The sequence below is a fragment of the Thermobia domestica genome, chromosome 16 (genome assembly GCF_964235325.1).
Source record: "Thermobia domestica chromosome 16, izTheDome1.hap1.1, whole genome shotgun sequence".
Classification (NCBI taxonomy): domain Eukaryota; kingdom Metazoa; phylum Arthropoda; class Insecta; order Zygentoma; family Lepismatidae; genus Thermobia; species Thermobia domestica.
In genome coordinates this window covers 16,912,812-16,931,165 of record NC_137469.1, presented here as the reverse complement: position 1 = coordinate 16,931,165, position 18,354 = coordinate 16,912,812, and the positions used below count along the sequence as shown (strand labels likewise).

The window sequence follows — 18,354 nt, the reverse complement described above, 5'->3', positions numbered from 1 at the left end:
CAGTTTTACGTACCGTGATTATGTTGGCTAAGCTAAAGGAGACGGTGATGATGAGAAATGAATGAAATGGTGTGGAATGAAGAAACTGGGAGAAGAACCTCAAGAATATCCATGATAAAGCTCACTTGGTGTGAGCTATAACTCTCACGTAAGAAAAATATGTAATTGTTGTTTATTGAAGTTTACCTCCTTTACAGTGCCGAAGCTATTCGAGACGTGGATCTACAGTTTAAAGTGGAATCCGAACTAGCGTTATGCATTCAAATTTCAGTCATATTCTACCAACAATTAAATTCGGGATCCTGTACACCAAAGGTACGGGCACTTGCCACTGGATCAGTGGGAAGGGCTGCAATATATTAAGTACTGTTGCTTACATATTTACAATATATATAAGTTACTTGCTAAAAAATTAATAACTAGGATAAATTAATTACCATATCCATTTAGAAACACTAAACCACACTTACAAATGGCGAAAGGAAACTACTCTTTCACTCATGCTTCATCAGATAATATGGTAAGTGAAAAGAAGGAAATACTTATGGCTGGGGGGGGGGGTATCATTCACGCCATGGTTGGTCCTAGATTCGAATATGGCGCCGAACTTAACATTTCTGTGTTTTCTTTATTATTAATTTCTTCCATTTTCCTATCTGATGAAGAGTAAGGGAAATCACATACAAATTACTCTATTGACTTTTATTTACTGTAATTTAATTCGTGTCTTCACAACGCTCAACTCAGAATTTCTATATAGAAAGCACTTCTACATAGAAATAAAGCAATTTATCCTAGCATTTTTTTTTTTTTTTTTTTTTTTTTTTTTTTAAGATTTATCCTTTACCGTAATATAAACTGATTATTTTACTTTTTGTGTCTTTCGACTTCTAATATCCTGGAAGAGAGTTATGATTTAATTGAAAGAGAGTCATAATTAGACATCGGATTTTTATGCAAATGCATATTTTATTTGCTTATATGTGTCTGTGTTCAACTTGGTAGTGGTTTCTAAGAACAATAATGCAGCTCGAATTTGAAATTTTATATTGCATGTACATACATATTTCAAAGTTTTGAGCACATATTACTGATTAAGAGCACATTCAGTATATTCTATAAGTTTTTATTTTAAGATGTGTGCTAGGCATGTAAGATGTTTGCATGGAAGAACTTCAGTTTTAGTTTGTGTTTTCGATGCATTTACATGTCTATGAAACAAAATGACTTTTTGCATGGGGAGAGGGAAGAATGCCTAGTTTATGGAGGACCAATAATGTTAGCAGTCGTTCAGAAGAGCAAAGAGGCTTACAATTACCAAGACGTTAAGAGAAATCTGATAATAATAATAAAGCCATTGTAATATCATGTCGACATCAATTCAGAAACAAGAGACGCGAGAAATACTACTGAGTGTATACCTAGCTCTAGTTGATAAAGTTCAGCACGGCTTCAGTCAGTTCTTGGTAAATTTGGGCGCTCTGTACGAAAGAAATTAACAGATGTTACTGTCAGAAACCCCGAACACAAAACAATTGAAGCCATGGGAAAATACCTTCAAAGGTTAAATTTCAACTTGCCAGAAAATATAGATATAGTACGGGAGTCAAATAAATGACCAAAATCGTAATTAACTTAGCGTTATTGCTAGTTTATTTTTGTCACATACTTTACTAAACTTATTCCAGTCTATAAATATTGTCCAGTAATATCTATTTATGTTAACAGACCATTTTCTGTCTACAAATGTCACAAACTGATACCAAAAAATGAGGAGAAAGGCTAATTGCGGTAAGGAGTAAATCCTTAAAACCATTTTTTTTGTCAGTGGAAACTTGTAGAAAAGTGACGTTCATATTATTTTATTTCGTGATTTCGTGTAAAGCAAATGCAATCTAAAATACAAATGTGAAAAAGAAAAAGAAAAAAACTAAAAATAAAAATCGTGTTCTCATATCACTGTGTTTATTTTAACCTCATAATTTGTGTGTGTTTTAGAAAGCTATGGTTGTATAAACTGTAGCTGTCATAAAACTAAATTCTAAAGAGAAGTCTTTGAAAGGTAAAATACAATTTCGATGTTATATTCCACCTACAAAACTTTGTCACAACTGTGTTGCATGTTTCAAAATGCACTCTTTTATTGCACTGTTAGTGCATATTAAATGCATATTTTAACACATTTAACAGGATAGTTGCATGGATATTTCACGAATTTTAAGTGCACAAAAATCCAATATCTAGTCGTGATTTAATTCGAAATATTAAATATCTAAGTTTCATTTGCCTGACGGAAAAGAAAGATAAGACAATGATTTCTATAAAGATAGCACTTCTAGATAGAAATAAAGCAATTTATCTTAAAAACCGTCTTCCAGATTTACTCCTTACCATAGTACAAACAGATTAGTTTACTATCATTCTAGTCATAGACTGCTGTAATTCTTGAATAGTACTTATACTTTTGAGCTTTCGTCTCTTCCCTGGAGCCATGGTCACGGACGATACAAACAAGATGAAAAATAAAAAACCATCAGGGAACAAAATGGAACGGACTTACCAGAGGAAGAGCTGCGTTGCGTCACACTTTGTCTAGTTCAACCATCACACGTCAAGTGCAATAGTTCTGCAAGTTGCAATATGACGGAGTCGATCTGTGCACTCTTTTGTTCTCTAGTGAAAGGTTGGCAGCTTGTGCTGATATTTTTGTTGTTATGTCAATGCCGCGTGAAATTTTGTAATTACTGTTTTCCATTCATCACTTAATCATCCTTTGTCAAAAACTTTTTTTTTTTTTTTTTTTTTTTGTTTTCTTAAATGAATAATTAAAGTTTCAAATACGAGTTTCTCTACTTCATTTCTGGCCTCCAATAAAATTTTTGAATCCTCTTCCTTGTGTTGAATTTCTTTCAAGTGTTTAGACAGACCTGACAGCAGGTCTTCCGCTTTTGATTCACTAATATTCTTCGTGACACGAACCTTTAGATTTATTCTGGTTTTGCCTACGTAATTCTCATAACAACTGCATTTTATTTTATAAACACGTGATTTTTCATTAGGATACATGTAATAACTTGAATTGGATAACGTTCTTTTGTGACGTTTTGGAGATTTCTAAGCTGTCCAGAAACCGGATTGCGTATAGATCTTATTCAATGCAGTTGTCAATCTGGGAAAAATAGTCAATCACATCTATTATATGTCTTTCCTGGCGGTTGCAGGTCTATCAGAACGTAAATCCCTATTAACCTGGTTATATCAATTAATAAATAATGGGACTGGATACCCATTCATACTACCTAGCTTCAATAAATGGATCAATCTCTATTTGTAAGTCTGTTTCCAGACAAGTAAAGTCGAATCGTACAAATGCCTTTAGAAGTACCAAAGAAAATATTTTTTACGTACCATTCGACTTACCTCTCTGGAAGTAAACCCAATGGTACAAATGGCTTTGGAAGTACCAAAACAAATATTTATTTTTCTTACTATTCGACTTATTTAGTGGGTCGGAGTCCATTTTAATAGTTCGTCCCATCTCCCATTACTTAGATGTTGGAGAACGACGAAAAAACTAAAATTCAAACCAGATATTAGCAAGATAAAGAAGTGGAGAATGGCAAACTATATTCTCTGTAAATGATATAACTTTGATACAAAGTATTACAAGTAGTTTGTTTGTGGAAGTGTGTGTGTAGTGTCACTGTTAGGAAAAGACACGATCTGATATTTAACAGCGTTATCTTTTATATATACAGTACATACTGTACATTTATAGGGTGGGCCAATTAAAAGTGGCCCGGACTAGTGTTGTAAAGGCCCGGAGGAAAACAGAAATTTTTGATAAAAAAAAACAGTTTTTACCGTTTTTTTTTCCGAGCTTAGAAAAAAACGGAAATATTGGGAAAAAATTGAAATTTTCGAATATTTTACTACATTATGCTTTTAAAATGAAAACTATTTTATATTTACTAGTTTACAGTATACAGTATATTAACTAGATCATTGAGTACTTATGTTTCTTCTATTAGAATATGCAAATTTTGTGGCAACAAATATATTTGTACCACTTCTTTAACGTTAGCACCGTGATAGTATGGAGTTATGACTACAAAAGACCCTAAAATATAATCCTAGTTAGATTAATTAATATAGACACACTTAAATTATCTTAAATAATCTTATAAAGTTACCGTTTTATGGCAGGGAAATGTTAAATAACAGGGCCAGAATCATTTTAGTTAATACCAGTATGTTAAAATCAAATATAGTATATATTTTATAGAGATACGTATTGTCCTTGTGCTGTGTAAAATTTCCGGAAATTTTGAACCCATTAGAAAAAACTTTTGTTCGGAAATATTGGAAAAAATCGGAAAATATAATTTACGAACTATTTCTTCGTCTCATACTAATCTTATTTGCTATAACGTGTCTCCAACGAATATACAACGTATTTCGCTAGCAGGAAAAATACTTAAAGCAACAGGTTTTAATTTTACTTTTTAGTTTTCTGATTTCTGGCAAAAATCTCTCTTTATTATTTGTATATTTTTCGAACAACTCAAAAAGAGAGATTATCTTATTCACATATACACACATAAAGGGCATAAACTGTCACTAATGAATTTAGGGACCCAAAAAACTGAACTAGACACTACCATCAGTCATTTTTGTTTACTTTTATATGTCACTTTTCCCCTTTAAGAGTAACTAATGGGGGCTGAATTTTGATTTAAACGGCATCGGAAATGTTACTGTTCATCTTAGCCACCCCGAAAATTATGGATTCGATACTAATATCGGCCATTTTCGATCATTCTTTTATATCTACCACTCCTCCTTCTCCCAAGTTGCGGCACTGAATTTGGATTTAAACAGCATCGGAAGTGTTAAATGTTCATCTCAGGACCACAAAAATCATGTATTCGACACTAATATTGGTCATTTTTGATCATTTTTTATATATTTCCCCTCTCCTCCGCCCCCAAGTTACGAGGATGAATTTTGATTTAAATGGCATTGGAAGTGGTACTATTCATTTCAGCGACCCCAAAAACTATGGATTCGACATTAATATCGGCCATTTTCGATCATACTTATATATCTTCCCGCCCCCAAGTTGCGTGGATGAATTTGGATTTAAACAGAATAGGAAATGTCACTGTTCATCTCAGCGACCCCGGAAACTATGGATTTGACACTAATATCAGCCATTTTCAGTAATTTTTATATATCTCTTCCTATCCAAGTTGCGGGCTTGCCTTTGGATTTAAGCGGTATCGGAATTGTTACTGTTCATCACAGCAACCCCAAAAGCTGTGAATTCGACATTACTATCGGTCATTTTCGATCATATTTATATATATACATACCCTCTACCCCGCCCCTAGGTCACGGCTCTGAATTTGGATTTAAACTGCATTAGAAGTGTCACTGTTCATCTCAGCGACCCCGAAAACTATGGATTCGACACTGATATCGGCTATTTTCAATAATTTTTATATATCTGTTCTTCCCCCTCCCCTAAGTTGCGGGCCTGAATTTTTATTTAAACAGCATCGGAAATGTCACTGTTCCTCTCAGCATCTCCGAAAATCATGAGTTCGACACTAAGATCGGTAATTTTCAATATATATCCACACTTCCTTCCTCCAAGTTGCACTTTTAAAGTGAAATGGTGAAATCCATCCCAGGCCCGAACCTCATCTATGTTGAAAACTTTTATCGAGATCAGTCTAGTGGTTCAAGAGTTGTTAAGTTACAAATATAGTCACTTTCATTTTATATATGTAGATTAATTTTCGCATTAGAAAACAGGTATTTGTTTACATACAAAATTTTGTACATAAAGTTTATATTAAAGTCTGTATTTGAATATTAAATAATAGTAATTATATGTCTTAGTGCATGAGTATTAGTGAAATTTGCCTACTGCTCTTTCTTTTAAGAAGTAATTTGGTTAAGATTAACAAAATTTCACCAGATCAAAGAGCACATTAAAAACTCAGTCTCATTCAAGAGCCCTATTTGTTGCAACAGAAACGCTTCATGATGGTAGTTGTGTATGCAATTATAAAATTTCTGTAATTAATGCACAACCAGGAGTAAACGATTAGAAGGTACATAAAGGAAATGAACGCAGACTATTAATTTTCAAGAATAATTACAACTGTTTTATTTTCGAATGCTTCTTTTTTAAATATTCACAATATTGAAATTTCTCAATTTACATTTTTCACGCCTCCGAAAAAAAAAATTTCCATTACTAGTAAAACTAACCCAATACAAAGATTTTTTTTCCAATTTTTCTGGAAAGAAACCGGAAAAACGGTTTTTTACCAGCCGTTTCAAAATTTCCGGAAATTTTACAACACTAGCCCGGACGAGTGGATAGAATTGGACGTGAATGTATGCATGGAACACATCACGTGTTCGCATATCACCGGTTCAGATCTTAGTGCAGACTGTGTCAAAGTGAGTTGAGCAGTATATAGGTGAAGATGGTACTCACAATGCAACAGAGGGTGTTCGTTGTGGAAAGTTACCTAAATTGGCCACCCCGGTTGCCTGATCTGTGCCTGTGTGATTACTTTTTGTGGGGAAACCTCAAATCTAAGGTGTATCACAAAAACCCTCATGGTCTTCAAGAACTACAGCTGAACATTTCTGATGAGATTGCAGCAATTCCAGCTGCTCAGTTCCGATTTGCCTTCTGCAACTTGTTGACCATGGCCCAAAGGTGCCAATATATGAATGGTAGTCATTTTCAACAACTGCTATGAGCAGGTTAGCGAACTATTTCCTTTCGTTTGCTGTGTTTTTACACTCTTACCATTTTTACACTTTTACCATTTTTCCTTTTTACCATTTTTACACTTTTATATGCACATGAGCTCAGGTGCATATAAAAGTATAAAAGTGATCATATTTACAATAATTTAATATTTTGAAGTGCTTATGAAAACCTAATTTCTGAAATGTAACATGAAACCTAATGTGTTATGATAATCCTTTTTCATACAAAACATACCATATGTGCTGAGACTTCAACGGGAGGAGTGGGGTTGTTTTCTTGTGTCTGCAGAGTTTTTTAGTATCAGATTTTATAGTGGAAAACTGCAGTCTCATATCTGGTTTCGAAGTGTTTATGAAAACCTAGATTTTCATTTGTACATAAAACAGTTTAAAAGTGATCATATTTGCAGTAATTTTAACTTATTGCATTTTAAAATAAGTGCCATGTTAACTTACATAATAATACTAAATCTTAAAAAAAGTGCTTTTCTGTACAATGATAATGCATAATAAATGGCATTACTATTATGACTTGTCGAATAATTTAATGCTATTTTCATGGGTTCCGCCATTTCATTTCGGAAGTGAAAGGGGTTTCATGAATGAAAATGTTTGAGAAATTCTGGCGTATAGCAACAAGGATTTTTGGAATGATCCAAGAAATGGATCTAAAGATTGTAATCTTAGCCAAGAATTTTATGAATTGTCAAAAAATGCATCAAAAGATTGCGACCTTGACCAATAATTAGTTTTTTTGTATCAGGGGCCACAAAATGTTTGAACGGCCCCTAAATTGAGTTTTCATATATTTTTTTTATGAAATAAGCATATCATGCTGAGTTAAGTAATAGTTTGGGTTTGGCTACACTCTACGTAGCTCTCCACATATAAGGCGTACAAGAAAATTTTTGATTGAAATATATTGGGGCTTTTAGATAAGGGCCACAACATTTTTGAACGCCCTCTAAATCGAGTTTTCACTTTTTTCTTTTTATTATATATATATATATATATATATATATATATATATATATATATATATATATATATATATATATATATATATATATATTTTTTTTTTTTTTACGAAATAATCACATCATACTGAGTTAAGTGATAGTTTGGATTAGGCTACATTGTATATAGTTCTCCAGATACAAGGCGTACAAGAAAATTTTTGCCTGAAATATATTGGGTCTTTTTATCCAAAAAAAGAAAAGGATCCTACATACTTCATCATAAAAAGACAGAGATAAAAATGTGATGTTAACTGTGCCTCGGCATCTTAACGTCTTTTGTCCACATCTCGAAATTCGTTGTATACACATCACGCTCATATGCTCAAAACAGGGGCTTAGTCTTTACGAAAACAGCTAGCAAAATATATCACAAATAACAATAATAATATGTGAAATTCATAATATTTGTAAAAATTTTCATGGAATAGAAAATTTATGTTTTAGATTCAGTAATTACAATAATAAAAAATGGGTTTCGAAAAGAGATCTTACAAATTTAAATAATTACATAACATGTGCAAGTTGGATAATATTACACTTTATTTTATTAATTAATTTTTTACATATTTCATACAAAATAAAACACTTCAATATTAATATTGTGTTTAAACTTTTTTTTTTTATTATTCAATATGGAGATTTTACTTATTACATATTTAGGAGTTAATGCATTGTTTCATTGCAAGAATTATTTTCCATTCGAATTTAACTAAATAACACAATGAGGTAGTAACTCTAATATGATATTGAATTACATAAACCAAACTAGTATTTACTGTAATGAACTGCACCTGGTTTTTAATATATATTTATTATTACTTCTAGCAGTTTTCATTACAATTGTAGTATTAGGAAAAGTTGTATTTACAAAACGTAACAAAGGTTTTTAACGTCCTTACATAATAAATAATACATTATAGTGTGAAACAGTATAAAAAAAATTGTAGAGACGACACATTAAGAGCCTAATATACTAAAAGTAATACAAAATTTACCATTTTTCTTTTGCTTGTTTTTCATAAGTGAAAGGAGATAATGAAATGCAACTTACCATAATCATAGATAATGTTATTCTACAACATAAAATATGATCTTGAAGAATTTTCACTGTTGCTATCCATAGAAATTACAGTGTTGCCAGAATAACAATTTCCCTCAAAAATCTAAGTTAAGGCAGCGACTAGAAGAACGAACTCAACTACATTTGATTACGTATTATGTTGTTTTAGCATCCTGTGAACTACTTTTTAAATAATAGTTGTGTTTACTTTGTAATAAACAAAATAGTTTTAACATACAATTATTAAAGCTAAATAATAATGTTATTTAAAAAGTAGTTCACAGGATTCCAAAACAAGATGATACTTAATCAAGTACAGTTAAGTTCGTTCCTCTACTAAGATTTTGGGGGAAATGTTATTCTGGCAACACTGTAATTTCTATGGATGGCAAGACTAAAAATTCTTCAGGTTCATATTTTATGTTGTAGAATAACATTATCTATGATTGTGATAAATTGCATTTCATTATTCTTTCACTTATGAATAGACAAACAAAAGAAAAATTGGTAAATTTTGTGTTATTTTTAGTATGTCAGGCTCTTAAGGAGAAGTTGACGGAAGGAGCAAGGTTTAAGGTTTACACTTAATTTAATTATAATGAATTAATTAATGAGTTAACAACAAAGTAGCTAATTTGAGATTTTGCAAAGCAAAATAAGCTTGTTGACAAAAATCTGGAAATCGAAAGTTTGTTGATAGTTTAATGCACAATGGTTCCATGTTCGTCTCCCGATAAGGACACAGATTCGTATGTGTGTGTGTGTGTGTGTGTTGATCCAGCATCATAAGAGAATAGGTTAATTAAAAATATGGCGGACTCTGATCTTAAAGGCTAGAAATAATGATTCTGTAGGTTGAAGCGCTGATGATGCATTACTCAGGTGAATGTGCAACACATCTGCGAACCACAACACTTCATGTACTAACGTGCAAGAACATTTGCTAATCAACGTTAAATGCCTGTTTCTAATGTGCAAGAACGTTTAACTTATTTACGTAAACATAATCAAGGATCTTATGTTCGTAGGATTGCTCAAATAGTACAGTTGGTATTGATTTTCTTTGCACAAATAGTTTTTACACACATACCTTACTTAGTTTTCTAAGAACTTAGCTACATTTGAATTGCAGCTACATTTCAGAGAAATATCAAGTTAAACAAATCAAATGTTCGTCTTATTTATCAGTATCTTTAATAAATATTGAATACCAAAGACAATTTTTAGTATTTTTAACTTCAGAAACAACTTAATAAATATTTTTTTTTTTCTAAACAAATATCATAATTTAAGATTTCAGCATTCTTTTCTTTTTAACTTCCAAATTTATTAACAGAATTAATGAAGTTCAGTAGAGTTTTATGAATTACTACCTTTAGCACAACTGACATAAATGTCGTAAATACGATTTTTAAAAAAAGTATGTTGTATTCTACTATCAGATACATTAACATGTCTGTACAACTGGCGGGAAAAAGTACATCATCACCTTTTGTCACCTTTTAAGCGATTATATATAACATTTACAGTATACAGTTGTACGTAGATTTTTCTTTGTTCAGTTCTAACACTATTTACAATAATCAGATATCACATGAAAAGTACAAGAAAAGAAATAGCAAAAATGAAATTTTTCCGTCCCATACTTATGCCGGCTAGGCTAAAGGAGACGGTGATGATGAGAAATGAAGGAAATAGTGAAATGAAGAAAATGGGAGGAAACGGGAGAACCCTGAGGAAGCCCAAGCACACGATGTTTGTCCACCACAAAGTTCACTTAGCACGAGCTGGGATCGAACCAGGGATCAAATGCACCAGAAGTGAACGCCCTACCACTGATTTACCGCGGCCCCTAAAAGAAATAGCATCTACCTTTCTTTGAAATAAAGGCGCCAGTACTTTTCCAGCAAACGACAATTGATCTAGAATTTCATAATTAATTGATATTAATTGTAAGGAAAATGTACACATTTTAGCAAACAAACAAGAAAAGATACAGTACAGAGTATTTCTAAATGATTATTGGGTTTTAATTAAGTATATCTTCTCTTCCATACACAAAACAGAAATGAATCATACCTTAAATGAAAGGGTAACTGAAATAGTAATTTTTTCCTACTTTTTAAGCTTTAGTTTGTAATTTCACCGTAGCACGGCGCTAGTTTTAAAGATAGCGACGACTTCTAAGCGTAAAGCCTCTTGTGTCTTGGAATTCAAAAGGTACAATTCAGCAATTGGAATGCAGCGCGCTTTTTGGCTCGGGTATGGAAGTGATTCCAGATTAGAAAAGAACATCTGATACCTATGCAAGGTAAAAACCTCTGGAACAAGTCAGAGCAAGTTTCGTTCAGAGTCACAGGAAATCTGTAAGGTGGATGAGTTAAGAACTAGCAATACCTACCACAACTGTTTGGAGGGTGTTACGAAAGAAACTGCAACTGACGCTGTGCCGTCTGCAACTGTTATAGGTCCTAAACCTTGACCAATGTGGCCCGTGCCAACTTCTGTGAAAAAATACTGGACATAGAAGAGGATGATTTTTCTTAGTGGTGTGATCTTATCACAAGAGGACCCCATTTTCAATACTTGCAACTTGTAACAAAAAACGGTTTGAGTTACGTTCCTTTTAAGATATGTTTCATTTCTGTTTTGTGTATTAACAAAAGATACATTTAATTATAACCCCGATATTCATTTAGGAACGCCCTGCATAACGTTTCCACATTATAACAGTACCTTCTTCGAACATAAAAGAATAAAAGAAGTATTCTTGAATCTGAAGAAGATATTGTTACAGTATCGAAACATCATACTTCACTTTGCTAAGTCAAACAGTCATTAAATAGACATTCATAAGAGTCAGTAGGAATGGTTGAAGGTAGGAGGTGAGAAAGCTGATAAAGCAGTATGTAAGACTTGGATTTTTCCTGAATTGGTTTTATTCAACTATTTTTCTTTCCCTGTATCTTCATATAAGAAGTAATGTTTTTCAAGGCTTCAAATTGTAATGTACATTTATTTACAGTAAATTCATAATGTTACTGACTTTTATATCACTTTGTACTTCTGTTGACTGTAATAATTATTAAAATGTGTTCTATTTGCCAAAAATTTAGGGTAAATAGAACAGAGCCATGCGCAACGGTGTTACAAATGTTTCTCTTGAAGTAATTTAAGGTGAAACATAATTCTAAGTTAAAAACGGTAATATTACTAATTATTTCCAAGCGCATCTGTGCAATATTTGGCAAAACTATCAGATGCAACACCTTAAGATTTTCCCCCCACTAAGTGTCGAGGGCCTTTCCGTGTAGACGTAATAAACAGGCAGCAGTCACACTGAATCCCTTATTAAATGGCAAATGGCAGAGGCTGATTTTTTTTTTCCGTTAATCAAGAGAAACTAGATCCTTGTCTGCTGAATCGATAAGCTCTACTGAATGTTATGAAAAAATAATTATGATCAAGTTTCGAAATAGATTACCTTTTCGTAACTATAAATTTAAACCACCAATAAACCTAAAACATTCAAAAAAGAGTACGTTCCGTGTAATACAACAATTTTGGACACGATTCCTCTTTTTTAAAAACTCAATCAACATTTTTTCACAAAATATCCAGCAAAAACGGTGTTTCACTCTACAACTTTAATTTGTTTACATATCATTCTAACAATTATATGAATTTTTTTATACACCGTGTTTCAAAAAGAATGACCTGATTTTGGAAGGTAATAATTACGGAATATGAGACGTGCCGGCTAGGAAATAAGCGTTGTTTGAATGAGCGTGGCCTAGAGTTTCAGAAAATCGCCGTTAGATGTCAGTCAATGTGTCTTCTCAGCTTGCATTCAGTCAGAAGTACGATGGCGTCTGCTCAACAGAAGGCGTTTTGTGTACTGCAGTTTGCAAAGACTGGCTCAGTGATTTCGGTCCAGCTTGCTTTTCGTTGGCGTTTTAGCATTGATCCGCCTGCATCTAAAAACATTCGTCGTTGATATCTCCAATTTGAAGAGACAGGATGCTTGTGCAAAGTAAACGCAGATACATTGTGTAAAGTTTATGGCGATTTTAGCTATCCTCTAGATGTTGTTCGTACTGCTGCTGGTGGATACACAGAGCATTTGTAATAGCATAGCTAACACTTGAAAAAGTTGTGAGTATTTTGCAATTTATCTCATATTTGTAGTATGTTTTTTTATCAATACATATGGACTTTTAAGATCAGATAATTCTTTTTGAAACACTCTATACTATATGAGATCAGTTGCGTATACCAACTTTATGCAATGGAATTGCTTTAAGTACCTGTGATGACAAAAAATGTTTACAAATGTTACTATGTAGTAGAACTAAAAAAATATGTAAGCATGAATAAAAACGAATTCGATTGTTAAAACATATGCACATTCGTATAAAATGTCATATTAGTTTCTATTTCATATAAAAGAAATTCTCCTGATGAAAAAAATAAACCAACAAAACAAAAACTAAAATAAATTATGCTTCTTTCTTCTTTTTGTATGATTTAACGTAAAAGTCACCAAACAAATATAAGAAAAGTATAAGATTTGCCAAATAAAACACTGCTAAAGGTTTAGGGAAGTTGCAATCGTTTACCACAAGAACAGTAATATATGCCACCATTATTACAAATTGGATCTGAAACAAAAAATAAAAAATAAATAAATAAATTGATGTTATTATCTATTTTGTTTCACGGATTTTGTTATTCAGTTTTTAATTAAGAACTAGCTGAAACTGCGCTCTCTACACAGCACATCAGTTATATATGAGCATGCATCTTCTTGTCATTCCTCACATCATCTGTATATGTCCCTTCCCAGACACAAGTGGAAGACGTCTTGATAAAAATCGGCAAAGGGTGTCATAAAGGGGAGATTTTTTCGATTATTTTTCTTTCAATATCTCGCACCATTTGCAAGATTTTGAGCCCACTTCCGGTTGGAGTTTCTAATTCATGTATGATTAGTATTTTCTTTCTTCTTGCATGTAGTATGTAATAAGAAAATACATTACACTAATTATAATGTTAGTGATATATGGTATTCATTGGGCAAAATACTCCAAACAATATCTATCTTAGACTGGAGAAATGGTTACCCTTTGTTTTTTATTATCATTTGGCCATGAAACAAACGCTCGAAAGATATACAACCCCTGCATAAAAATATGTGGTATTGGAATGTATAACTCATAGGATATGATGCTTTACTTTTTAAAATTTCAATACTTTCAGGTACCCCTAAAATTACCCTTTTTTTAAACGGTCATTTTTTAAATATTTAATTAGAATTGAACAATCTACACAAAGTTTGAAAACGATATTTCTAGAGCTTGAGATTTTCGAAATATCATTGTCAAAATAATTTGCCACAAACATATAAACTTAGCAATCAACAGTAGTGTAAATACGATTAGTATCATGGAGCAATGAGGTAAACAAGAGATTATTAATCCTTCTCGCTAGTCTAGTGGCTAGCGCGTGTGCCTTTGGTTCGATTCCCGGTGGGAGAACACAAAAAATTTAATTTGACAATCATTCACTTTCATTATTAATTGTAGGAACCAAGCTGTGTAATATCTTAACTATAGATATTTTAATCGGATGTTATCTACAGCTTGTAAAGGTTAATGGCAATAAAATATTCTAGGGAAGGCGTTGTACCTATGAACACTCTTAGAGTCTTCGAAATTTTGGTTCTAATATTCAGCACTTTTCCTCCAATTTTTGTCGTACATTTGAAGTGTCATCTCTTTGCTATCAGATAGGATGATTTTTAAACGAGTTACATAATTACAATAGCTTTTATAAGATAAAATAAGAACAAATCCGTTTTGTTCACAGGTACATTATGGTCGTGTGCCTTTGAACAGTGATAATTACAATGCTTCTGCGGCAATAATATAGAAAGAAACCACAAATATTAACAGTTATAAATTGCAGTAAAAGGTTTAGCTATAAAAAGCTCCCCAGAATGAAAATTTTATCAATTAAATTAAAAATTGAAGAGAAGTTCTAACAAAAACTTGTGAACAATAAAGTTGAGCATTTACAACTCTTAACATTATGTTATATAATAAGCGAATATATAGATACTACTTAAAATTATAATTAATAACTTTATATCCTAACCTAACCTATATAAAATAAATCAATTGTTTTAACTACTTACATTGTGTAGCTTTAAACAGTATTATTTATCGTTCAAAGGTACACGATGCATTATTGTTCATAGGTACAAGAGGGTCACTAATACGAAAAAAAGTTCTCCACTAGCTTAAATATTGAACAGAAGTTAAAACTAAAAATATTACTGTATTCACCAATGATACTACCCCAAGTTTGGACAAATAAATATCACAAGTTGCGAAAACCGAAGAGCACAAAACTCAAAAGTTAACTAGAAAAAATCTTCGTTTTGGGGGAGAAAAAATTAAAAGGAACATTACTTGACACAACACTCAGTAAACAACAGCCAAACGCGTTTGTAGTGCTTTTTTTCATTTAATCTTTCAAACGAATTTTAATCACTGCACCTAGATAGCTCTGAATTCGAGAAAAGCACAGGTGTTCAAAGGTACAACGCCTTCCCCTATTCTATTCTATTAAGAGTTTAAATATTGTATGTACTCTTCTCACTATTTGAAGATAAGAGTCAGTGAAAGAGTTAATATTATTTAAAGGTAAGGAAGTGAGGATGTTACATGAAGTAGGGCCAGCGAAGATGTTGCATAAGGGCAGGAAAGATAAGTAATATAGATTGGAGGACGAGTCAAGACTAGAAAAATTCTCCATTTCTATTATTAGCAGTCATTTCAAATCATTCAATCTACAGGATTAGCATACATGATTCATTCAATTGAAAAGGTTATATTTTCAAAAGTATACGCATGAAAGACATACGAAAAAAAACAACAACACAAAACTCACCAAATTTATACACCCTCTACAAATGTTCAATGTGTACCCCTTTGGTGATACGACATACGTCCAGACGATACTTTTTTTTTCTTGCTTTCCCTCCATTTTCGACAGGTACTAACCTTATACTGCCACACTGCCACACCCGATCAGAAAAACAATGGAGTCGTGCTGCCACGTGAAATACACAAGACAAACTTGGTGAGTTTGTGATTCTTTCCATATATCTTTCATACGTATATGTGTAATACTTTTGAAAATATAGCCCTTTCAAAACAAATTAATCATTTATGCTAACCCTGTATTTTATTAATTATCAACATCTCAGGAAGACTCGTAGCATATTATTAATGTATAAACTTTAAAACTAATGACATGTAACATATTAATATAACATCATATGATACATAAAGAACATATGCACTATATACAGGGTGCCTGGGAAGTCCCTGACCATTTCTGGGAAGGAGCACTTGAATTCAAATGGAGTGTTTATAATATCAAAGAGGACACCGTAAGTCAACGGGGTCATTGTATGTACTAATGCCAAAATACGTTCATGCAGATGAGCTAAAATTCCTAATCTTCACCTTGTACACCTGATTCTTGATGAGATACTATATAAAGATGTCGCATTTCAGCATCTGTACGTACAATTACCCCAGCAATGTTGTAGCGTGTATGCAGGTGCATAGCAGAGGGATGCCAACTTTGTTTGGATAAGGAGGCGGGTCATTTCAAACTGCTGTAATTTCTCTGTCTTCTTTGATATTATAAAAACTTAATTTGAATTCAAGTGCTCCTTCCCAGAAATGGATACAGACTTCTCGAACATCGTGTATATTTATACATCGTAAGGATGTATAACATGACGCTAAGGATTATAACAGTGATACGAGCTTTGGGATAAAAGTAAGGAAGTAAATACATTAATATCCAAATATGTAACTTTTAAATAATACACGAAATTTTGGACGCTAAATTGGCAGGAATTCGTTCCATTAGCCTGCCGTTAACCGGTCTTCTGCTACTATGTCAGTATGTTAGTCACCAAATTGAAAATCAAAGGACTGAAACTCTACGAATATTCAAAGTTTTCTTGTTCTGTTCCGCAGTATCGTCAGGATTTCAGGGTGCATAACTAGGCTAAGTAACTTTTCGCAGTTAAATACTAACATTACTGCCCCCTATCCATGTTATAATAACGGTGAAGTCTCTGTTCCAGTATGTCTATTTAAATTCGAATTGTATAAATGTAACAAATTTCTGACAATAATGTTAATAATAATATTAAGTATTCTGTCTGTTGGCGTCCTGGTTCTGAGACTAATAAGTTTTTAATTAGACTAATGATACTAATAGGTTCGGGCCTCGAAATGTTTCTTGCAAGTTTCTCGATTTTCAGCTTCCTCTTTTAACTGTATATTTTCTTCTATTTTTCAAATAATCAATCAGTTGTGTTCTTCTTCTTCCTATTCCTCAGTTTCCTTCCATCTTTCCCTCTATGGCGATATGAAGAAGATCATTTCTTCGCAAGATGTGTCCAATCCAATTGTACTTCCTACCAAGGGTGCTGGTTACAAGCATCGTCTTCTCGCCTACCCGTTTTAAAACATTTTCATTTGTCTTTAACTCAATTTTATCTTCTCTATCTTCCTCCAGAACTGCCCCGTGGTTACCGTACGCACCTTTTGCGGATTCGATTCCCGGCGGGAGCTCATGTGGTTCGGATTCCACGTTACGCTATAGGTTCAGATCTCATATACATTAGACTCGCTGCTGGAAGGGACGCTAATCTGAAAATCAAATCTTCCTCCAACACCACATTTCGAAGTTCTCTAAATATTTCTTATCTGTCTTCCGTAATGTCCAAGTCTTTGAACCATGCAATCCAATACTCCATATATAGCGCTTGATCAGTTTGTTCCTTAGTCCAATGTTAAGCCTGCTAGTTAAGAGTGAATGTCAAACTGTATCACCTGCATACCTGACCCTGTTGACGATCTCTCGTCCAATCTTGAAGCCTCCAATTTCCATTAATGCTTCCGTCATTAAATATTCATTGTGAATGTTGACTAATTGGGGTGACATACCAAATCCTTGTCTGACTCTTCTTCCAATCTTCACATTATTGATTTCTCCTTGATTCGAACGCAACTTCACTCGTTGTTCTATGTACAGGTTGCGAAAAAGTCGTCAGTGTCTCTAGTTGACCCCGATTTCTTTAAGTATTTTCAGAAGTTTAGTGCAATTGACCTAATCGAAAGCTCTTTGCCAATCGATGAAGCACACACACACACACACACACACAACTCTTCCCTTACATCAAGAACTCATTCTAATATAATCCTCATCAACTCAATAGCATTTCTGGTGCCTTTTTCCTTTCCGGAATCCAAATTAATTTTCCTCCAACATCTCTTTTATCTCAGTAGCTTCAGCGCGCTCCCTCTGCTGATTGGCACGCTATTTCAAAAGTTCGGTTTCCTTTCGAACGCATCTCGTATGTTGTGGACCTAGATTGATTAGACC

General features: G+C 33.0%; 1 protein-coding gene across 1 annotated transcript in view; it reads right to left on the bottom strand.

Moving 5' to 3' along the window:
- Positions 1 to 8,344: 8,344 nt before the first annotated feature.
- Positions 8,345 to 18,354, bottom strand: part of LOC145672929 (very long chain fatty acid elongase AAEL008004-like) — a 40,829-nt gene continuing 30,819 nt past the window's right edge. The window contains exon 8 of the mRNA XM_081742148.1: positions 8,345 to 13,538. Coding sequence (XP_081598274.1) covers positions 13,377 to 13,538 — 162 coding nt within the window. The 3' untranslated portion in view covers positions 8,345 to 13,376. The remainder of the gene's footprint in view (positions 13,539 to 18,354) is intronic.